Source organism: Heterodontus francisci, chromosome 1 (genome assembly GCF_036365525.1).
Source record: "Heterodontus francisci isolate sHetFra1 chromosome 1, sHetFra1.hap1, whole genome shotgun sequence".
In the NCBI taxonomy this organism is placed as follows: domain Eukaryota; kingdom Metazoa; phylum Chordata; class Chondrichthyes; order Heterodontiformes; family Heterodontidae; genus Heterodontus; species Heterodontus francisci.
The window spans coordinates 122007362-122031520 of NC_090371.1; the positions used below are offsets into that span (position 1 = coordinate 122007362).

Sequence of the window (24159 nt, forward strand, 5' to 3'; positions counted from 1 at the left end):
ACCATCTGCAAGATGCACTGCAGCAATGCACCAAGGATCCTTTGAAAGCACCTTCCAAACCCGCAACTTCTACCACCTAGAAGGACAAGGGCAGCAGAATCATGCGAACACCACCATCTGAAAGTTCCCTTCCAAGCCACACACCATCCTGACTTGGAACTATATTGCCGTTCCTTCACTGTCGCTGGGTCAAAATCCTGGAACTCCCTTCCTAACAGCACTGTTGGTGTACCTACACCCCAAGGACTGCAGCGGTTCAAGAATGCAGCTTACCACCACCTTCTCGAGGGCAATTAGGGATGGGCAATAAATGCTGTCCTAGCCAGCAATGTCCACATCCCATGAACAAATAAAAAAAAAAGTCATCTTTGATTGTTCTGGCGATGGTCACACCAATGATAGCAACCACTATCTTCCGTCTTAGAGGTTAGGACGTGCAGCTATGCTTGTCCCCTGTTAATTTGTGCTGCTGCCTTTGGTTATGCACCACCTTGTGTGTTTGAGTGCAGTGCAATGTGTTTGGATGATGTGATGATCATGGTTGAATAGCTGGAAATGTGTGTTAGCAGTGAGATGTGGGTCTGTGGCTTGCAGTATTGTCAAGTGTGTGAAGGTGAGGTGAAGCTATGAATGTGAGGTTTGAGTTGTGCTTGACAGATTGATGGTAGTGAGTGAAGATGGGGTTGGTGCATTTAGCAGTGCGTGAGGACTAGTGGTTTAGTTGGTGGGGTGTGGCATTTGAAGATGAATTCACTGACCCTGACTACCCGTGAGGTGACCACTGCATCCAGGTCCTTGGGGCTAGACCCCGGCATTGACCATCATGGCTATCTGCTCCTACTGCCTTCACACAGTTTGTCTGAAGGGCTTCCTATCTTGCAAAAGTTCTGTCAATTACATTTTTCTAATCAGTATTGAATTCAAACCCATCCATCAAGAATTTATAGATCCTATTCAAGTTGAGAAAAAAAGACTAATATTTTTGAGCATGTTTAGCCAAATTAATTGTTGCAGTGTTTTGGGGGAAGGAAGGGATAGAAAAACCATAGCTCTCTTTTAGCAGTTCTGGTTGCATTTTAGAGCCGTGCGTTGTTTTTAGCGTGGGATTCCTTGATGTTTAAGGTCAGACTAAAGAGTTTGGATTTTGTAAGGAACTACATAGACATTAATATAAGATGACCTCACTACTCCTGTCCACCTGCTCCACGAAAACATCCAGCACAGCATCAAAGAAGTTTGGAGCACGCTTTCTGCCATATTTTGCCAGAATTCAGAGTTCTCCTTGTTCACACTCTCTTCTGCAACCAGTTTCGGTACCTGCTGTGGCCAGAAAATACGCGTTCCCTTTAAGAGATGTAGGCTAGCTTTAGGTTGTGCTAATTTTGCATAAATTTGGTTCACTGTTGAGGCATACAGCACTTAGCTGCATGTTTAACGGTGACTGCACGCAGCTATCATGCAAATCAACAGGAAGCGCAAAGTTGCTGTGCTGCTGGTATTGCATGCAATGGGCATGGTTAATTATGCATTATGATACCCAAGCCCAGTTTTGGGCCCTGTCCAAATTCGTGGCCTATGTGTTTTCAAGGGATTTGAGTTTTAACATTGTGTAGATTTTTTTTTATTGTGCTTAATTTTCTCTTCATAGACTGACCTTCTGGATCAAAATTTATTGAATTTTCTGCCAGAAGTGGAACATTCAGACGTTTATAAATTCCTCTCTGCTCAAATGTTGGAAAGCAGTTCTCTGATCCCAGATTATTTAAACTGTAAGTGATAGATAACTTAATTTGCTGTTTTTTTAGTGTTTAAAACACTCCCGTCTAAATTGTCTGCCAGTTGGTTAATATATATTAAAGAAAATATAGTGCATGAGAAACTAGTTCTGTGGTAATGCTGAATTCTAATTTTAGCTTGAGCTGCAGTTTGGGTGAAGTTTGCCAAATTGATATTGGCACTTTGAAAAGTATCTTGGCAGTTTTGTTTAAAATTGGGATTGGTGTACAATGATTGTAAACTCAACCATAAAATAGCTTATCTTCATGTGCGGGTTTCACATGCGGCACATAAACATTTCTGTGCTAAAATAAAAAATATAAGAAATGCTCTATGGTTTTGCATTCTGCTTTTTAATTAGCATAATATTTCTACTGAAAGTTTTTTGTAAGTGTGACAAGAGATGTTACACTTTGAAAGCATAAAGTTCTTTGACTTAAAAGTTCTGTTTGTTACAAATTCTATTTTTCAAATGGTCTTCTCGTGTTTCCGTAATACATCTTTCTGACAATGTATGCTGTTTTCACACAGTTGAGGAATAATTCAATTGAGTGACAAATATTTTGTATAGCAAGTTGTGTGTTCGTTACTCATGAAATGCCTACACTAAGTTGATAATGAAAGAATATTCATTTGTTCAGAAATAGTGAATTCTTGTATATGTATTTTATCATTTGTATTGGTTTTTTTTCAAAAATAAATTAAATGTTATGCGGAGCAAATATAACCAGATCTATGTTTCTCCTTCAGTTCAGGTCTTCCAAACACAGACCCACAAGGGGTAAGGTCTGCACATGTGAAGATTGAAAAATCTTGCATGCCTTTTTGTGTCTTCCGCAGTCCGTGCCCATCCTATATAAATGCTGCATAAAAGCCATTGACTGTTATTTCTTTTCAAACTTGCTGATAGTAGTTGAAGTATTGTGCTACTTATTGCTTATTCAGCTACCTTTGATAGATGTTACTTGTTTGTATGGACAAATGTAATTCTCTGCTCTATATTACCATTAGAAACTCCCCCTGTAGCATCTTTCAGAGGTTCTAACAAAAAGAAAAGAGACGGAAGATTTCACGGCCTTGAATGCTGATCTTGAAACACTCAGAATTCAGAATTTCAGCACAAAGATTATCTAACCAGCACTGGAATTTTATTGCCAGTTCTTGGACATGGCATATCATCCCTGAGAATCTAATTGGAGATACTGCAAGAAGAAGAGAAGTTTAGGCTCATGACTGCAGCAATGAGGAGCCCACTGGGTACATACCATGGTGATGGAGTACCTTTCAGCATTCTAGACTCATCAAAAGATTGAATCATCTTCGAGTACCTCAAAGTCATTTTACTACCTATCTTATAAATATCCACTTGTAAGAATGCTGAGAAAAGTTCAGAATTACTTCTTTTACAAATGGCTCATCACAAGTCGTGGGAGTCAGTTGCCAGCGTTCGCCAGAGCTGGCGGGCAGCCATAAAGACGGGGCTAAGGTGTGGCAAGTCGAAGAGACTTAGTAGTTGGCAGGAAAAAAGACAGAGGCGCAAAGGGAGAGCCAACTGTGTAACAGCCCCGACAAACAAATTTCTGCAGCACCTGTGGAAGAGCCTGTCACTCTAGAATTGGCCTTTATAGCCACTCCAGGCGCTGCTTCACAAACCACTGACCACCTCCAGGCACTTATCCATTGTCTCTCGAGATAAGGAGGCCAAAGAAGAAGAAGACCATTGTTACCATAAATAGAACACCATTCCTGAACTCACTGACTTGATATTAATTGGAAGGTCAACATAGTTTGGCAGAAAACTTTTGTTAATACAGATATTTTTTAGTACAGAAACCCTCAGCTATATTAAGCAATCTTACCCAAGATGCTAAGCTATTGCCTTGCAACCAGAGATGTCCAGCGATTTTTTTTTTTTTTTTCTTTTTTTTTTCCCCCCCCCCCCCCCCCCCGCCCACCCCCATCATCCAGATAATCAGAATAATATAACATACCATACAAACCAAGTGATTTGTTACTGGTACCTCGACCATGAAACATGTCACTTGATCAATGATCAATATTTGGTTATTGACCAAGGGATCAAATTATTTCACTTGTTACAAGATAGCAAACATGTGAACAAAGTATCATTAGAATTTGCACTATCACTTTTTGAAAGAAAAATTACAATGTTTTGTTGAACTTTGTACAAGGAGCAAATGAGGAAATTAAATCTTTCCCCTTATTATTTCAGATAGTCAGCTCTTTGAGATAATTTTCAAACAATTAGAGAATGAGCAGAATCATATAATGCAATGTTGGAACCTATCTGACTGAAGATTTGTGAGGCTCTGCTGTGGAGAACTAGCAGGTTGCATCTTGCACTGCAATTACTATATAAACTGTCTAGGAGGAGCTTAGGAAAATTCGGAGGTGAGAGAAGGTAGTTGCAGCTATTGGGTAAACTAAAGGTCCAGAGCGCAATAGATATAATTTACTCTATCTTGCTATCTTGCAAAAGTTTTGTTGACTACATTTAAAAAAAAATCAGTATTGAATTCAAACCCAACAATCAAGAAGTTACTGACCCTATTCAAGCTAAGGAGAAAGACTAATTTTTTGTGCATTTTTCACCAAATTAATTGTTGCAGTTTTTTGGAGGGTGGGGAGGAAGGAAGGGAAAAGCAGTTCCAGTTGCAATGTGGAGCTGTTGGGTTTTTTTTAGCATGGAATTCAGTGATGTTTAAGGTAAGTCTGAAAGAGTTCGAATTTTATAAGACACTACATAGATATTAGGGATGATATTCGGATCTCTTGTTCCTACATTTTAATATAATGTGGATACCAAAGCTATAGAAGAAACAAATATTCATCAACACTTAATTCCTGTTTTGTCATCTCAATGCCGCATTAAAAATCTGCATTTGAATTACTTCCACAGACATTAGCCACCCTCCCTCTACAATTCCCGTGCTGCATCATTGTCTGGACAAACCATATCACTCTAACTGTTGCAACATTACTGCATTGTTCATAAAATTGCTCCATGTGGAGTAGGGAAACAGTTTATTTTTCTGTCTCTCTCTTCATTTGTTTCACAGGTATAAAATATTCTCAATCTTATTTAATTTAGAGTGGGACTCAGTTCCATTTTCAGTTGATGCTGTTCAAAATTTATAGCATTAATGTTTATTGTGTGCTTATGTGCTATTTTAGTAGGCTGCAATTCTTTTATTTGAATCAGTAAGAGAGCTAATTTTCCCAGTACTGGGGTTTTATTTCCAACTCCTGGGCAAGAATTCTCTTCACAGAAGATGTGAAAGAATCAAAACTGCTATTCACATTTATGGATACTCTGCAGTTAACCTCACTCATTACGTGTCTTCAGAAAAATTATTTTTTTTACCTTTCCCTAATAGCTGAAGGTAGCTTCCTCTTAAAGCCTGGCTACCCGACCCGAACACGACCAAATCCGCCTACATGTGTCAGGTTCGGGTTGGGTCTGTATTTTGTATTCAGCTCTGGTAAGGTTGGGCTGGACTGTGCTATTTTGTTTCGTATTATTTTTGTTTTAGTCTATGATCTTTTTCTGTTTCAAAAATATGTTATTTTCGGGTCAGGTCGAGCATTTAAAAAAATTAAAGGACTCGAGCCTGGGTCGGGTTCGGATTGGCTGTTGTCAGGTTGGGCCCAGGTCATGTTTTAATTTTATACCCGAGCCAGGCTTTACTTCCTCTTACCACCTGAGTGGAGGTTTGCCACACATTTTGCAACATGTATAGATATCATAGTATATCTTGGCATCAGCCAGGTTTAAGTTGAGAGCACAAATGCAAACTCATATTAGAAGACTCTTGAAGGCCTTCTACATGTTATCTGTATAGTCAGATATTGAGTAGATCTCCAGCTTTGGCGTCAGACACATTCCCCATAGACTTGCGACCAGTGGTTTAAGCTGGAACTGCAACTATGTCTGATGAGCAGTGATGCTTAAGAGTCAGCCCACTCCTTTTCAGATCTGAAACATGAAATGAATGAGGAATGCCCATTAGGTTTAAATAGACATTTCTTCCTTCTTGTTCCTGTCCTTTTTTATTTTTGCAATCATTTTGCCATAGAGTTTCAGATCTTTAAAATAAAAGCAAAATACTGCGGATGCTGGAAATCTGAAACAAAAACAAGAAATGCTGGATTCACTCAGCAGGTCTGGCAGCATCTGTGGAAAGAGAAGCAGAGTTAACGTTTCGGGTCAGTGACCCTTCTTCGGAACTGACAAATATTAGAAAAGTCACAGATTATAAACAAGTGAGGTGGGGGCTGGGCAAGAGATAACAAAGGAGAAGGTGCAGATTGGACCAGGCCACATAGCTGACCAAAAGGTCACAGAGCAAAGGCAAACAATATGTTAATGGTGTTTTGAAAGACAAAGCATTAGTACAGATTAGGTGTGAATATACTGAATATAGAACATCAGCAAGTGCAAACCTGAAGAAAAACAACCTGAAAAAAACAGTGGGTAAGCAAACTGAACAAACTAAGATGAAATGAAATAAATGCAAAAAATGTAAAAAGGAATGCAAAAGAAAAAGGAAGAAAAAATAACTAAAAATGAAAGTAAAGTGGGGGGCTGTCATGCTCTGAAATTATTGAACTCAATGTTCAGTCCGGCAGGCTGTAGTGTGCCTAATCGGTAGATGAGATGCTGTTCCTCGAGCTTGCGTTGATGTTCACTGGAACACTGCAGCAATCCCAGGACAGAGATGTGAGCATGAGAGCAGGGGGGAGTGTTGAAATGGCAAGCAACCGGAAGCTCAGGGTCCTGCTTGCGGACTGAGCGGAGATGTTCCGCAAAGCGGTCACCCAGTCTGCGCTTGGTCTCCCCAATGTAGAGGAGACCACACTGTGAGCAGCGAATACAGTATACTACATTGAAAGAAGTACAAGTAAATCGCTGCTTCACCTGAAAGGAGTGTTTGGGGCCTGGGATAGTGAGGAGAGAGGAGGTAAATGGGCAGGTATTACACCTCCTGCGATTGCAAGGGAAGGTGCCCTGGGACGGGGACGAGGTGGTGGGGGTAATGGAGGAGTGGACCAGGGTGTCGCGGAGGGAACGATCCCTTCGGAATGCTGACAGGGGAAGGGAGGGGAAGATGCGACTGGTAGTGGCATCACGCTGGAGGTGGCGAAAATGGCGGAGGATGATCCTTTGGATATGGAGGCTGGTGGGATGAAAAGTGAGGACAAGGGGAACCCTGTCACGGTTCTGGGAGGGAGGGGAAGGGGTGAGGGTAGAGGTGCGGGGAATGGGTCGGACACGGTTGAGGGCCCTGTCAACCACAGTGGGGGGAAATCCTCGGTTGAGGAAAAAGGAGGTCATATCAGAAGCACCGTCATGGAAGGTAGCATCATCCCATTGTGGGATATGTCGAGCATTCTTTGTTCCAGTCCTACTCAGGCCCCCTCCCCCAACTCTTTTTCCGGTACATTGATGACTGTATCGGTGCCGTTTCCTGCTCCCGCCCCGAACTCGAAAACTTTATCAACTTTGCTTCCAATTTCCACCCTTCTCTCACCTTTACATGGTCCATCTCTGACACTTCCCTTCCCTTCCTCGACTTCTCTGTCTCCATCTCTGGGGATAGGTTGTCTACCAATATCCATTATAAGCCCACTGACTCCCACAGCTACCTCGACTACACTTCTTCACACCCTACCTCCTGTAAGGACTCCATTCCATTCTCCCAGTTTCTCCGTCTCCGACGCATCTGCTCTGATGATGCTACCTTCCATGACGGTGCTTCTGATATGACCTCCTTTTTCCTCAACCGAGGATTTCCCCCCACTGTGGTTGACAGGGCCCTCAACCGTGTCCGACCCATTCCCCGCACCTCTACCCTCACCCCTTCCCCTCCCTCCCAGAACCGTGACAGGGTTCCCCTTGTCCTCACTTTTCATCCCACCAGCCTCCATATCCAAAGGATCATCCTCCGCCATTTTCGCCACCTCCAGCGTGATGCCACTACCAGTCGCATCTTCCCCTCCCTTCCCCTGTCAGCATTCCGAAGGGATCGTTCCCTCCGCGACACCCTGGTCCACTCCTCCATTACCCCCACCACCTCGTCCCCGTCCCAGGGCACCTTCCCTTGCAATCGCAGGAGGTGTAATACCTGCCCATTTACCTCCTCTCTCCTCACTATCCCAGGCCCCAAACACTCCTTTCAGGTGAAGCAGCGATTTACTTGTACTTCTTTCAATGTAGTATACTGTATTCGCTGCTCACAGTGTGGTCTCCTCTACATTGGGGAGACCAAGCGCAGACTGGGTGACCGCTTTGCGGAACATCTCCGCTCAGTCCGCAAGCAGGACCCTGAGCTTCCGGTTGCTTGCCATTTCAACACTCCCCCCTGCTCTCATGCTCACATCTCTGTCCTGGGATTGCTGCAGTGTTCCAGTGAACATCAACGCAAGCTCGAGGAACAGCATCTCATCTACCGATTAGGCACACTACAGCCTGCCGGACTGAACATTGAGTTCAATAATTTCAGAGCATGACAGCCCCCCACTTTACTTTCATTTTTAGTTATTTTTTCTTCCTTTTTCTTTTGCATTCCTTTTTACATTTTTTGCATTTATTTCATTTCATCTTAGTTTGTTCAGTTTGCTTACCCACTGTTTTTTTCAGGTTGTTTTTCTTCAGGTTTGCACTTGCTGATGTTCTATATTCAGTATATTCACACCTAATCTGTACTAATGCTTTGTCTTTCAAAACACCATTAACATATTGTTTGCCTTTGCTCTGTGACCTTTTGGTCAGCTATGTGGCCTGGTCCAATCTGCACCTTCTCCTTTGTTATCTCTTGCCCAACCCCCACCTCACTTGTTTATAATCTGTGACTTTTCTAATATTTGTCAGTTCCGAAGAAGGGTCACTGACCCGAAACGTTAACTCTGCTTCTCTTTCCACAGATGCTGCCAGACCTGCTGAGTGAATCCAGCATTTCTTGTTTTAGTTTCAGATCTTTGTTCCTCTGCCATCAAATGATAGTTCTGATTTTTTTTGTCTTTATACAGATGAGTGGTTTATATTTTTTGTCATTAAGGTTGTGAATGATCCAGTGAAGAACGTTTGACATTCTCCATTAGCCAGTATGGAATGGAACTAACTTTATAAGGCTCTTCATATGCAGTCTACTCCCATTTCCTCTTTCCTTTGATTAAATCATTTGAAAATGCAAAAAGAACCAATTGTCACCAAAGCCGTCCAACTAGAGAGGGAATTGGGAATATGCCTGTTTTATGTACAGTTTAAGGTGGCCAAATTATTTGATCAACATATCAAACTGCACTGTATGAGAGAATCTGAGGTATTTCCACAAATGTTCCTTTTGAGTTTAAGGAGAATCTTTTAGTAAAGGAGCTGTTATGACTACTGAATTACAGTACGAAGCAACACACAGCGAGGGGATATTTATGCTTTGTCTTTGACTTCAAAGTTGGCTTTAGATTATGCAGTGTTGGATATCCAGTCTCTTGTTTTATCCACAGGGATGATTTCACATTTGAAAGAAATTCAAAATATTTATCTACTTCGTCCAGACATTGACAAATATTCTTTAGATGTACCTTAAGTACTATACTTTGGAAATGTAAGGACTTCTTTTTTTCAAAGTCATATGACTTGTTCTTTGGTTTAAAACTAGAAGGTTCTTCAAATGTCCAACTAACTGGATCAAAGTACTCTGGGATGGTTAAAATAAATGTAGCGCTCTGCCTGATTAAATGCTACAACTAAACCAAAGAACAGTACAGCACAGGAACAGGCCATTTGGCCCTCCAAGCCTGCGCCGATCTTGATGCCTGCCTAAACTAAAACCTTCTGCACTTCCGGGGACCGTATCCCTCTATTCCCATTCATGTATTTGTCAAGATGCCTCTTAAACGTTGCTATTGTACCTGCTTCCACCACCTCCCCCAGCAGCAAGTTCCAGGCACTCACCACCCTCTATGTAAAGAACTTGCCTCGCACATCCCCTCTAAACTTTGCCCCTCTCACCTTAAACCTATGTCCCCTAGTAACTGACTCTTCCACCCTGGGAAAAAGCTTCTGACGATCCACTCTGTCCATGCCACTCATAACTTTGTAAACCTCTATCATGTCGCCCCTCCACCTCTGCCGTTCCAATGAAAACAATCCGAGTTTATCCAACCTCTCCTCATAGCTAATGCCCTCCAGACCAGGCAACATCCTGGTAAACCTCTTCTGTACCCTCTTCACGTCCTTCTGGTAGTGTGGCGACCAGAATTGCATGCAATATTCTAAGTGTGGCCTTACCAGAAAGCTATCAACTCGAGTTTGATTATTGGAAACAATATCTCATTTGTAAAGATTCACTGCTGAGAAATTTCAAGTTTGGAAACTCTAAGTCTTGTCCAGATAATGTGATATCAAATAAAATTAAACTCCTTACAGCAAGTAATTTGTCAGGTTTAAGATGTAGTTCTTGATTTATTCTTATCTTGTGATCTTTGAATGAACTCACCTTCAAGTATAAATTAAAAATGACTCTTGGGCATGATCATGGAAGTTCAAAAGGTCAGAACTTCAAAATAACTGTTTATCATGTATATTAATAGTGAACATCAGTAGCTCAGTCTCCCTTTGCTAGATAATGATTCTCGATTAATCATTGCCCATAGTTATTAAAATGTACATTGGTTGTCCTAACAACCTACTGAGTGTGGACAATACATAGCTGGTATCCACTCAACTGGATCCTGGGGTTCATTCTAGAAGACCTAAAAGAAAACATTTTAGGAACATAAAAACAGGAGTATGCCATTCAGCACCTCAAGCCTGTTTCACCGTTCAATCTGATCTTTACTGCAACCTCATTTTCCTGTCTTTGCCCCATATCCTTTGAAACCCTTACCTAACAGAAAAAAAACTATAAATCTCAAATTTGTTTCAATTGACCTAGAATTTATAACCTTTTGGGAAGGGTTTCCCAGATTTTTACTATCTTTTAAGTGAAAAAGTGCTTCAATATATCACTCCTGAATGGCTTGGTTCTAGTTTTAAGATTATACCCCCTTGTTCTGGATTCCTCCAATCGTAGGAAATAGTTACTCTTTATCTACAATATTGAATGTTTTAGCCTCGAGGGAGAGTTCATTGAATGCATTAGAGATTTTTTTTTTGGAGCAATATGTTGTGGAACCAACCAGGGAGCAGGCTATTCTAGATTTGGTATTGTGTAATGAGGTGGGGTTAATTAATGATCTCATAGTTATGGATCCTTTAGGGAAGAGTGATCATAGCATGCTAGAATTTCAAATTCAGTTTGAGGGCAAGAAACTGGAGTACTATACTAGCGTTCTGGAGTTCAACAAAGGTAATTACATAGGCATGAGGACAGATTCGGCCCTAGTGGACTGGGCAGGAAGACTAAAAGGTAGAATAGTTGATGAGCAGTGGCAAATGTTTAAGGCGGTATTCAATTCCTCCCAACTAAAATATATTCGAGAGAGGAAGAAAGATTGTAAGAGGGGAAAAAACATCCATGGCTAAGCAAGGAAGTTAAGGATAACATAAAAACAAAAACTAATGCATACCATATTGCGATGGCCAGTGGCAGGCTGGAAGATTGGGAAACTTTTAAAGATCAACAAAGGGTTACTAAAAAAGTAATAAAAAGAGCAAAGGTAAATTATGAAAGGAAACTAGTGCAAAATATAAAAATGGATAGCAAAAGCTTCTATAAGTATATAAAAGGGAAGAGAGTAGCTAAAGTAAATGTTGGCCCCTTGGAGGATGAGACTGGGGAGTTAATGGTGGGGTACACTGAATCAGTATTCTGCCTTAGTTTTTTATGGTGGATGACACTAGTACCATTCCAATAGTAACAAGTAATGCAGAGGTTATAGAAAGGGAGGAACTTAGAAAAATCGTTATCACTAGGGAAAAAGTACTGAACAAACTATTGGGATTGAAGGCAGACTAGTGCCCAGGGCCTGATGGCCTACATCTTAGGGTCTTAAAGGAAGTGGCAGCAGAGTTAGTGGATCCATTGGTTATAATATTCCAAAATTCCCTGGATGCGGGAAAGGTTCTAGTGGATTGGAAAATGCTAATATAACATCTTTATTCAAAAAAGGAGGGAGGCAGAAAGTAGGAAACTTATAGACCAGTTAGTTTAACATCTGTCGTTGGGAAATTGTTAGAATCCATTATTAAGGAATAACAGGACATTTCGAAAGTCAAAACGCAATCCATCAGAGTCAGCAAGGTTTTATGAAGGGTAAATCGTGTTTGACTAATTTTCTAGAGCTCTTCGAAGATGTAACAAGTAAAGTGGATAATGGGGATCCTGTAGATAGATGTTGTATATCTGGACTTCCAGAAGGCATTTGATAAGGTGCCGCATAAAAGGTTAATACACAAGGTAAGATCACCTGGGGTTAGGGGCAATTTACTAACTTGGATAGAGGATTGGCTGAACAACAGAAAACAGAGTCAGGATAAAGGGTCCTTTTCTGATTGGCAAGATGTAACTAGTGAGGTGCCACAGGGTTCGGACCTCGGGCCCAACTATTTACAATCTATATTCATGATTTGGATGCAGGGATAGAAGGTACTATAGCCAAATTTTCAGATGACAATAAAATAGGTGGGATAGTAAGTTGCAATAAAGAAATAAGAAATTTACAAATGGATATGGATAGGTTAGGTGAATGGGCCAAAATTTGGCAGATGGAGTTTAGCGTGGATAAGTGTGAGGTTATCCATTGTGGTCGGAAGAATAGAAAGGCAAATTATTATCTAAATGGAGAGAAACTTCAGAGTGCTTTGGTGCAGAGGGATCTGGGTGTCTTCGTGCATGAATCGCAGAAAACTAGTATGCAGGTGCAACAGGTAATAAGGAAGGCAAATGGAATTTTGGCATTTATTGCTAAAGGAACAGAGTATAAAAGCAGGGAAGTGTTGCTGCAACTGTACATGGCATTAGTGAGACCGCACCTGGAGTATTATGTACAGTTTTGGCCCTCTTACTTGAGGAGGGATGCAGTTGCATTGGACGTAGTTCAGAGGAGGTTCACTAGATTGATTCCAGAGATGAGGGGTTTGTCTTATGAAGAGAGATTGAGCAGTTAAAGCCTTTACTCTCTAGAGTTTAGAAGAATGAGAGGAGATCTAATTGAGGTATATAAGATGATTATGGGGATCAACAAAGTAGACGTAGAGAGGATGTTTCTTCTGGTGGGGCAATATAGAATGAGAGGTCATAGTTTTAGGATAAGGGGTAGTGGATTTAAAACAGAGATGAGGAGAAATTACTTCTCTCAAAGGGACGTGAGTCTGTGGAATTCACTGTCCCAGAGTGCGGTGGATGCTGGGACATTGAGTAAATTTAAGGAGGAGATAAACAGATTTTTAATTAGTAATGAGTTGAAGGGTTATGGAGAACAGGCAGGAAAGTGGAGTTGAGGCTGAGATGAGATCAGCCATGATCTTATTAAATGGTGGAGCAGGCTCGAGGGGCTGAATTGCCTACTCCTGCTCCTAGTTCTTATGTATGTTATTTTAAATGTCCAGGTTAGATCACCACTCAAATTTCTATACTTTTTTAAAATTTCCAAAATATACTTTATTCATAAAAATCTGTAAAAAAAAACATTACAAAACAGTTCCAAACAGCATCAAGTCAAAAAATACAGAGTGCAAAGGAGGTCAATTTCCTTCAATACAGGAGTGAGTTGCCTCACAACCCTTCCATTTCATTTTTCATGCCATATACATTTTACAGCAAACTAAAATTTTCCGGATACAGTTCGAGGGGTTTTCCATGGATCCAGCCCCTCAGTTCAGCTTCATGGGGGAACCTTACACAGTGGTCTTTCCCCATTGGGCCTTTGCTGCGGCTGCCCCAAGCTTTAGTGCGTCCCTCAGCACGTAGTCCTGGACCTTGGAATGTGCCAGTCTGCAACATTCGGTCATGGACAACTCTTTGCGCTGGAAGACCGGCAAGTTTCGGGCAGACCAAAGGGCGTCTTTCACCGAATTGATAGTTCTCCAGCAGCAGTTGATGTTTATCTTGGTGTGCGTCCTTGGGAACAGCCCATAGAGCACAGACTCCTGTGTTACAGAGCTGCTTGGGATGAACCTCGACAAAAACCACTGCATCTCTTTCCACACCTACTCAAGGAAATACAAGCCTAGTTTATGTAACCTCCCCTTTTAGCTTTGGTATGATTCTCGTCAATCTATGCTGCATTAACTTCAAGGTCAACTTACTTCCAGGGAGCAGAGAGGAACGGGAACTGCAAGGGAGCACCTAACATTGGCAGAAGATAAATAGAGAGTGAGGCTCCGGGCCTAACATCGGGAGTTGGCACACGCTGACTGAGTTTGACAAAAGACTCAAACAATGACATCACAGGAAAGATGTAAGGTGATTGGTTGGTGAGTAACTGCTGTTGGAGAGTATCTATAAATAGCTAGATTAGTGCACTGCTGTTAGGGTGCATGTGTTAATAGCTGGAAATTAGAAAAATATAAAATCATTTAAGTAGCTACCTTATAAATAATTGAGACACAAGCAGAAGGAAAATTAGAAGCTGGTGAGTCTACTGTTTTATTTTTAAGTAGTAAGGTTTATTGTATCATGAAGTTTTAAATTAGTACAGTAAGTGGTGGTGAGGAGAGGTATTAATTTTTTAAAAAATTAACTAATTAAAACACAATAAGGATGGCAGGGAGGTGATGTGTTGCAGCTGTAGTATGTAAAAGCTCGTGGAACCAATGTGATCTACGGCAACCATGTTCGAAGTAAGTGTCTACAGTTTGAGGAGCTACAGCTTAGAGTCAATGAGCTGGAGGCTGAGCTACAGACACTGCGATACATCAGGGAGGGGAAAAGCTACCTGGATGCTTTGTTCTAGAAGGCAGTCACACCCCTTAGGATAGGGTCTTCTGATTTCATCAGTTCACAGGAACAGGGGGGCTGTGACTGCACGTGAGGCAGGTATAAGGACCGAGGAGGCTCAGCCTTTGCAGTTGTCCAGCAGATTTGAGGTTCTTTCAGCCTTTATGGATGAGAGTGAAGGCTGCAGGGTGGATGAGCAAACTGACCATGGCACCGTGGTACAGGAAACCATTCAAGTGCGGGGATTAATTAGGAATGTAGTGATAGTAGGGGATAGACACAGTTCTCTGTAGCCGAGAGCGAGAATCCAGCAGGCTGTGTTGCCTGGCCAGTGCCAGGGTTTGGGACATCTGCTCAGGGCTGGAGAGAAACTTGCAGTGGGAAGGGGAGGATGCAGTTGTCGTGGTCCATGGAGGTACCAATGACATAGTTAGGACTAGGAAAGAGGTTCTTCTTCGGAAATATGAGCAGCTCAGGGCTAAATTAAAAAAGCAGAACTGCAAAGGTGGTAATCGCTGAATTATTCCCTGTGCCACAAGCAAATTGGAGTAGGGTACATAAGTTTAGGGAGCTGAATGAGTGGCTCAAAGATTGGTGTGGGCAGCATGGGTTTCTATTCATAGGGCACTGGCACCAATATTGGGGAAAGTGGGAGCTGTACTGTAGGGATGGTCTTCATCTGAACCATGCTGAGACCAGTGTTCTGGCAAGTCAAATAACTCGGGTGGTAGAGAGGGCTTTAATCTTAATAGTGGGGTGGGGGGGAACACGTGAGAGAAGATGCGGTAAATTAGAAGGAAAGGATGACATTATTACAATAGTGAGAGATCTAAAGATCAGGCTGTAGAATCAGTTTGGGTATAGATGAGAAATAGCAAAGGTAAGAAGTCACTTGTGGCCGTAGTTTATAGAACCCCCATTAACAGTAGCAACACTGTAGGACAGAGTATACAGGAAGAAATAGTGGAGGCTTGTAGGAAAGCTACAGCAATAATCATGGGTGATTTTAATCTACAGATAGATTGGACGAATCAGATTGACAAAGGTAGCCGGGAAGATGAGTTGATATTCAGGACAGTTTCTTAGAGAAGCACGTTCTAGAGACAACCAGAGAGCAGGCTGTTCTAGATTTGGTAATGTGTAATGAGATCAGATTAATTCATTTCCTCAAAGTAAAGGAGCCTCCAGGCTGCAGTGATGATAACGTGATTGAATTTTGCATTCAGTTTGAGGGTGTGAAATGTCGGTCTTAGACTAGTGTTTTAAACTTAAATAAAGACAATTACAAGGGTATGAAGGCAGAGCTAGCTCAAGTGAACTGGAAAATTAGGTTAAAGGGTAGGACAGTAGAGATGCAGTGGCAGATATTTAAGGAAATATTTCATAACACTTAGCAAAGATGCATTCCAGTGAGAAAGAAGGACAAAATTTAAAAACCCAACAAAGATTGATGAAAAGATAAGGGAGAAATTTGAATATGAGAGAAAGCTAGCTAGAAATATAAAAATGGATAGTAAGCGTTTCTATAAGTAACAAACGTGAGCGATGGTCCTCTAGAGAATGAGTCTGGGGAATTAATAATGGGGAATAAGGAATTGGCAGAAGTTTTGAACAGATATTCTGGGCTGAATTTTATCAGCGCCGCCGCCACGGCATGCTATGAAGTGCCACCGCACAGCCCCCGTGATAATATGCACGAGGGCTGATTTAAATAAAGGGGGTGGAGTGGCTGCCCCCAATGACATAGAGGGGCTGGCTGCTGTGTCCCCGGCAACGGCGTCCAGTGCCACTGCGCAGGTGCCGGCACGATTTTTAAAGGGCTTCAAGCCCTTCAAGATATATTTAAAGGTGCGGTGAGCTAAAAAACAGTAATAAATGCTTAATATAACACTGATCCTCTATCCCAACCCTCATCTTTGGCTAATATAAAAACAAGAAATGCTGGAACCACTCAGCAGATCTGGCAGCATCTGTGAAAAGAGAAGCAGAGTTAACGTTTCGGGTCAGTGACCCTTCTTCGGAACCCGAAGAAGGGTCACTGACCCGAAACGTTAACTCTGCTTCTCTTTTCACAGATGCTGCCAGACCTGCTGAGTGGTTCCAGCATTTCTTGTTTTTATTTCAGATTTCCAGCATCCGCAGTATTTTGCTTTTACCTCATCTTTGGCTTCCTTGTCTCGAGAGACAATGGGTAAGCGCCTAGAGGTGGTCAGTGGTTTGTGGAGCAGCGCCTGGAGTGGCTATAAAGGCCAATTCTAGAGTGACAGACTCTTCCACAGGCGCTGCAGATAAAATTGGTTTATCGGGGCTTTTTCACAGTTGGCTCTCTCCTTGCACTTCTGTCTTTTTTCCTGCCAACTGCTACGTCTCTTCGACTTGCCACTCTTTAGCCCCGCATTTATGGCTGTCCACCAGCTCTGGCGATCACTGGCAACTGACTCCCATGACATGTGGTCAATGTCATAGGACTTCATGTCACGTTTGTAGACGTCTTTAAAGTGGAGACATGGACGGCCGGTGGGTCTGATGCCAGTGACGAGCTCGCTGTACAATGCGTCCTTGGGGATCCAGCCACCTTCCATGCGGCTCACGTAGCCATGCCATCTCAAGCACCGCTGGCTCAGTAGGGTGTATATGCTGGGGATGTTGGTCGCCTCAAGGACTTCTGTGTTGGAGATACGGTCCTGTCACCTGATGCCAAGGATTCTCCGGAGGCAGTGAAGATGGAATGAGTTGAGACTTCACTCTTGGCTGACATATGTTGTCCATAGAGCAAGGTACTGAGGACACAGGCTTGAAACACACTGACTTTTGTGTTCTGTGTCAGTGCGCCATTTTCCCACACTCTCTTGGCCAATCTGGACGTAGCAGCGGATTCTTTTCCCATGCGCTTGTTGATTTCTGCATCGAGAGACAGGTTACTGGTGATAGTTGAGCCTAGGTAGGTGAACTCTTGAACCACTTCCAGAGCGTGTTCACCGATATTGAGGAATGGAGCATTTCTGACGTCCTGTCCGATGATGTTTGTTTTCTTGAGGCTGATGGTTCGGCCAAATTCATTGCAGGCAGCCGTAATCCTGTCTGAGTCTCGGCAGACACTCTTCTGTGTGGGATGTTAATGCAGCATCATCAGCAAAGAGGAGTTCCCTGATGAGGAATTTCTGTACTTTGGTCTTCGCTCTAAGACGGGCAAGGTTGAACTACCTGCCATCTGATCTTGTGTGGAGGAAAATTCCTTCTTCTGAAGACTTGAACACATGTGAGAGCAGCAGTGAGAAGAAGATCGCAAACAGTGTAGATGCGGGAACACAGCCCTGTTTCTCACCACTCAGGATAGGAAAGGAGTCTGATGAGGTTCCGCTATGCTGAATTGTGCTTTCATATTGTCATGGAATGAGGTGATGATACTCAGTAGCTTTGGTGGACATCTGATCTTTGCTAGTAGTCTGAAGAGACCATGTCTGCCCACGAGGTGAAAGGCTTTGTTGAGATCTATGAAAGCAACGTAGAGGGGCATCTGTTGTTCGCGGCATTTCTCCTATAGCTGGCGAAGGGAGAACAGCATGTCAATGGTGGATCTCTCTGCTCGAAAGCCAAAGCCGCACTGAGAGGTCCCAACCCCCACTGAGTCCTTAACACACAAATTGACCTATCTCCCCAAAAATAAATTTTTTGAAATTCTGAACTTTCCCCCTCGAACTTCAGTATCTTTGACCCTCAACCCCTTCCCACCATCCCCACAACTAAATAGGAATAGTTTTCCATGCTGTTCCCCCCTCGCCCCCCCCCCCACCCCACCCCACCCCACACTGATAATTTTAGTCCTCCCCCTCCCCACCAGTTTCTTGCCTTGGCACTCCAATGGAGTTCCGAAGGCGGGTGAGTTGCAGCCGGTTGGCCGTGAAATCGGCTTGGGGCAGCCGGCGGTGGCAGGTAAGTTCATTTGCATGTTAATATGGCTAATTTCGATATTTTAATGAAGGCTCTGCCGCTAACCGCACCGAGGCCTCACCACCACAGCTAATATCCGGCGGGGCCTTCTCAGTGTCACGGGTCGTAGCGGGCCGCTCCAGCTAGCATTTTCTGGGCCTCCCCACCACAACCCACGGCGTCAAGGGGCTGGTAAAATTCAGCCCTCTGTGTCTGTTTTCACTGTAGAAGACACAAGTAACATCCCAGAAATACTTGTAGATCGAAAGGGAGGGAGGAGCTTAAAACTATTGCAATCACCAGGGAAAGGGTACTGAGAAAATTATTAGAACTAAAGGCTGGCAAGTCCCCTGGACCTGATGGCCTACATTCTAGGATCTTAAAGGAAGTGGCTACTGAGTTAGTAGATGCATTGGTTGTAATTTTCCAAAATTCCTTAGATTCTGGAAAGGTCCCATCAGATTGAAAAATAGCAAATGTAACTCCTCTTTTCAAGAAAGGAGGGAGACAGAAAGCAAGAAAGTACAGGCCAGTTAGCCTAACATTTGTCATAGGGAATAATGCTGAAATCTATTATTAAGTAGGTTATAACAGGACACTTAGAAACTCTTAATGCGATCAGGTAGAGTCAACATGGTTTTGTGAAAGGGAAATCATATTTGACTAATTTATTAGAGTTCTTTGAGAAAGTAACAAGCAAGGTGGGTAAAGGGGAATTTGTAGATGTGGTGTATTTGGATTTCCAAAAGGCATTTGATGAGGTGCCACATCGAAGGTTACTACACAAAATAAGAGCTCATGGTGTAGAGGGCAACACATTAGCATGTTTAAAGGATTGTTTAGCTAAGAGGAAGCAGAGATTCGGAATAAATGGGGCATTTTTGGGTTGGTAAGCTGTAACTAGTGGAGTACCACAGGGATCAGTGCTAGGGCCTCAACTATTTACAGTCTATGTCAATGATTTGGATGAAGGGACTGAATGTATGGTCGCTAAATCTGTTGATAACACAAAGATAGATAGGAAATTAAGCTATGAAGACAACATAGAGTCTGCAAAGGGGTATAGATTGGGTAAGTGAGTGGGCAAAAATTTGGCATATGGAGTATAATGTGGGAAAATGTGAACTTGTCCACTTTGGCAGGAAGAATAGAAAAGCGGTATATTATTTAAATGGAGAGAGATTGCAGAGCTCTGGTATAGAGGGATCAAAAGTTAGCAACAGGTTAACATGAAAGTACAGCAAGTGATTAGGAAGGCAAATGAAAAGTTGTCATTTATTGCAAGGGGAATGGAATATAAAAATAGGGAAGTTTTGTTACAGTTGTACAGGGCGTTGGTGAGACCACATTAGGAGTACTGTGTACAGTTTTGATCTCACTTAAGAAAGGATATAATTGCATTAGAAGCAGTTCAGAGAAGGTTGACTTGACTGATTCCTGGGATGAAGGGATTATCTTATGAGGAATGGTTGGACAGGTTGGGCTGTATCTATTGGATTTAGAAGAATGAGAGATGATATTGTAACGTATAAGATCCTGAGGGGAATTGACAGGGTGGATGCTGAGAGGATATTTCCCATTATGGGAGACACTCGAACCAGGGGACACAGTTTAAGAAAAAGGGGTCTCCCATTTAAGACAGAGATGAGAATTTTTTTCTCTGAGGGTTGTCAGTATGTGGAATTCTCTTCCCCAGTGAGCAGTAAAAGCAGGGCCATTGAATATTTTTAAGGTAGAGATACAGATTTTTGATTGACAAGGGAGTCAAAGGTTATAGCAGGTAGACAGGAAAGTTGAGTTGAGGCCACAATCAGATCAACCATGAACTTATCAAATGGTGGAGCAGGCTCGAGGGGCCGGATGGCCTACTCCTGTTCCTAATTCGTATGGTCCTATGTATGTATGTATGTATGTATGTATCCTTCCTGAGATACGGTGCCCTGAACACAACACACTACTTCAAATGGGGTCTGATGAAGGATCTATCCAATAGAATCATTACTTCACCCCCCTCCCACTTTGATTTATAGCTCCCTTTAGCACATTTTTAGAACTGTATTTGATCAATCTGGTTCCAAAATTTCTCATAACCCCTACATTATAGGAGCATTCTTTCCCCCAGAGACTTTAGGCACTGAAGAGCCTCCAACGGTGGCCACGATGTATTGTTGCATTGCAACACCAACTTAGCCTGCCTTGAATGTAAGGTGCCATATTGGTAAAGGAGTTGAAGCACTTGCTGGGAACAGCAACCCAAGAATTGTTAAGGCTCTGATTGGCAAGTAAGTTCACTGCTAGTGCTCTTTAAAGAGGCTGCACAGCATTTTGCTTGCGTGCACTGGAATTAACGACCCCTCCTAAAAGGAACCAGCTGAACAGGAATAAAGAAGTTGTTGCTGAGGATTTCAAGTGCTACTTAAAGCCATGGTCAGCTTTCACTGGTCAGTTGCTGCTAGAGTTCTGAAGAGGACTTTGAAATACATCGGGAAACTTCCTGGGACACTTTGTCAAGATTTCACCAACTGTCTATCAATAAATTTTTTCAGATTTTCTGAGGACTTCACCTAAAGAGAGTGAGTGCTGTGCTACACTGCCTTCTTGGAAACCTTATAGGAGTCACCAGTACACACCATACCTACAGCTGAAGTAGGTGTGTGGAGGCTATATGTATTGCTCTGTAAAAATTGCATCAAATCAGTAAGTGGTAAACCTACAGGTCTCTGGTTTTAGCACCTGCAGGCACATATAAATTGTGCAATCACCAGTTTAGCCCCTCTGGGGGCTAAAACCAGATTTTCAAACAGACATGTCTTATTAGCACAACATCCACCTTGCGTCTGTTTTCACACTTTCTCCAAAATACCACCCCCCACTTATGTCTCTTGTTAAGTAGAACTAATTTTCAGACAAATTTTGGATTTATTTTTAGCCCTGAAAAGGTTCCCAATGCAGTTTATTCTTAATTCAGTCAGTTAATTTAAATTATTTGATAATTCAATTTTTTGAATCTTGTGTTGCTTAATTCAAATTATTGGATAATTCAAATTTATTAAATACATAAAAAGACATTAAGTTAGGAGCAAGCGTAACTATTCAGCTCCTCTAGCATGTTTTGCCATTCAATTAGATCATGAATGACCTGTATCTCAACTCAATTTACCTGTCTTGGTTCAATATCCCTATTAATACCCTTACCTAACAAAAATCCATCAATCTCAGTTTTGAAACTTTCAATTGATCTCACCTCAACAGCTTTTTAAGGGAGAGTGTTTCAGAATTTCACCTCCCTTTTTGTGTGAAGAAATACCTTCTGATCTTGCCCTTGAAGGGCCCAGCTCTAATTTTAAGACTGTGCCCCCTTGTTCTGGACTCCCCCACCAGAGCAAATAATTTCTCTTCATCTACTTCATCAAATCCTTTACTTATCTTAATGCATAATCTAATTGAGATGTTTAGCAGGAGTAAACTGTATCCTCCCTACTTCAACATAGAGTGGCTTAATGTACTTTTATTCATTTACATTCTAGGTCTATGAGTACCATCTATGTGGTTTAAAATATTCCTGAAACCCTCCTTTTGTTAGCATCCATAATAAAAGCTGATGTTTCTTATGAATAGCCATGAACCATGCTTTACAAAATAATTGGCAGTTATTGGAGTTAATACAGATTGAGGTTGAATGTTCCAAAAGACATGATACATCATGTAATGATGCAGCAACTGGAAAGGAGAAATGTAGGCTGTGGAGGGCAGCAATGTGAGGGCTGAACATTTAGGATATTGGGACGGTTTAATAATTTGGAATTTAGCCTTGTGAAAATATTGGTGCAGGAATTTCTCATGAAAGATTAAATAATGGAAATGAAATGATTTGCAAGTAAAAATTATGGACCAAACATCTTTCTGTTTAATGCTTTGTTAAGTTCTTATAATAACAAAGGTTTCAGAACTGCCTGACATCATTGGTAAATCTTATCAGTATTTTGTTAAGAATTGCCTTTATTTCGATGAATAATGGAGAGTGTATTTGCCATGGCAATCAGCCAAAAAAGAAAGCAGTACATTAAATCCTTTAAGTTCTTTAGTGTCTTTAAAAAGTTCAAACTTTAATTGTTCTTTTTTCAATGGATAGCACACCAACCTGAAAAGAACAATGGAGTAGAAATTCTTCTCGTGCGGTGGCGTAAAACATGTGGATCAGCTACATGTTATATGCAGCGCCCGAAATTCAGCTCCATTGCAGCCAATGGAATTAAATATCAGGTGCTGCATATAACAGGTGGCCGAGCCGATACCAGCTATTTTGTACCACTGCCTGAGACACATTTCTACCCCAATGTGTTTGGCCCTTTTCAAATATGTAAATTGACCCATCTTGATCGTACTTAATCTTTCATTTAGCTGAGAATGGCAATAGCTCAGGCACTTGGGTCTAAAGGTTTGATAGTACTGGTTTTCGGGCACGGGGATCACAATGTGCAATTATCCCATGCCCAAGCTAGGTGATGCAAGCAGCATGAAGACTTCTTGCTGTCTGTCCATCACCATGATTGCACCATGCAGCCCAGCGCTAAAAACGCCGCTGACTGGCTATACGCTTAGCAGGGGGCCCAGGTACATGGAAGGCAAGCACGAGCTAAAGCTGGCCTGCACTTCTTAAAACCAGACAGTCCCTCATAAAGGGGAGGTGCATTCTGGCTACAACAGATGGTGGAACTGTCTCCAAAAGTGTTTCTGAGAAGGAATACAGAGTGCCAATGGAGCAGGCCAGAGATAGGGCTGTGCTGGAAGCCTTGGTCCAGGAGGTGGAAAGAAGGAGAAATGTGATATTTTTGCGGGGGGACATGGGCCCTAAAGACATACAATGCGAAGAGATTGGGAATAGTAGCCACAGAAGTCAATTCAAGGAATGTGGTCCTGAGGACCTGGCTGCAGTGCCCCAAAAAGTTCAATGACCTCACATGAGTGGTCAAGGTCAGTGAACGCATCTTCAAATGCCATCTCCTACCTACCACATCACCAATCTCACATGCAGCTCAATGTACCATGCCTCATCACTCACCCATCAGTACTCTCTATCAATTGGGAATCATGCCTTAAATTTATATGTTCCACCTCACCCTCACATACTTACCAATACTGCAAGCTTCACACCCACATCTCGCAGCTTCCACATACTTCCAGCTATGACAGGCACGTCACCCAAACATATTGCAACATGCTCACTGACACTCCTCTCTCTCTCTCTCTCTCTCTCTCTCTTTTGCAGGACAAGGTGGTACATAACAGGAAGCAGCAGAGAATTGGTGAGGGACAGGCACGCCTGCATCTCCTGAGCCTCTTGGGGAAGATGGTGCTATGAATTTTGGGCCAGCAGTCACCGAGTCCATTGCAACTGTCACTGAGAACATATGTTCCTGCCTTATTTATCTTCTCAAATCCCACTTCACCATCATCCTGCAATCTGGCTTCAAGTGCAAGCTGCAGATAGTGTGACCATGGACCCCTTGCTTTCCACCAAACCTCTCTTCCCTCACCCCAACAACCTCTT

At 42.3% G+C, this 24159-nt stretch overlaps 1 protein-coding gene across 6 annotated transcripts in view; it reads left to right on the top strand.

The window, feature by feature from the left end:
* The window catches only part of clocka (clock circadian regulator a), a 280411-nt gene that overhangs the window by 110225 nt on the left and 146027 nt on the right, over positions 1-24159 (top strand). For all 6 annotated transcript variants that reach the window (XM_068035102.1, XM_068035091.1, XM_068035120.1 and 3 more), the window contains one exon: positions 1649-1769. In XM_068035102.1, coding sequence (XP_067891203.1) covers positions 1649-1769 — 121 coding nt within the window. The remainder of the gene's footprint in view (positions 1-1648; positions 1770-24159) is intronic.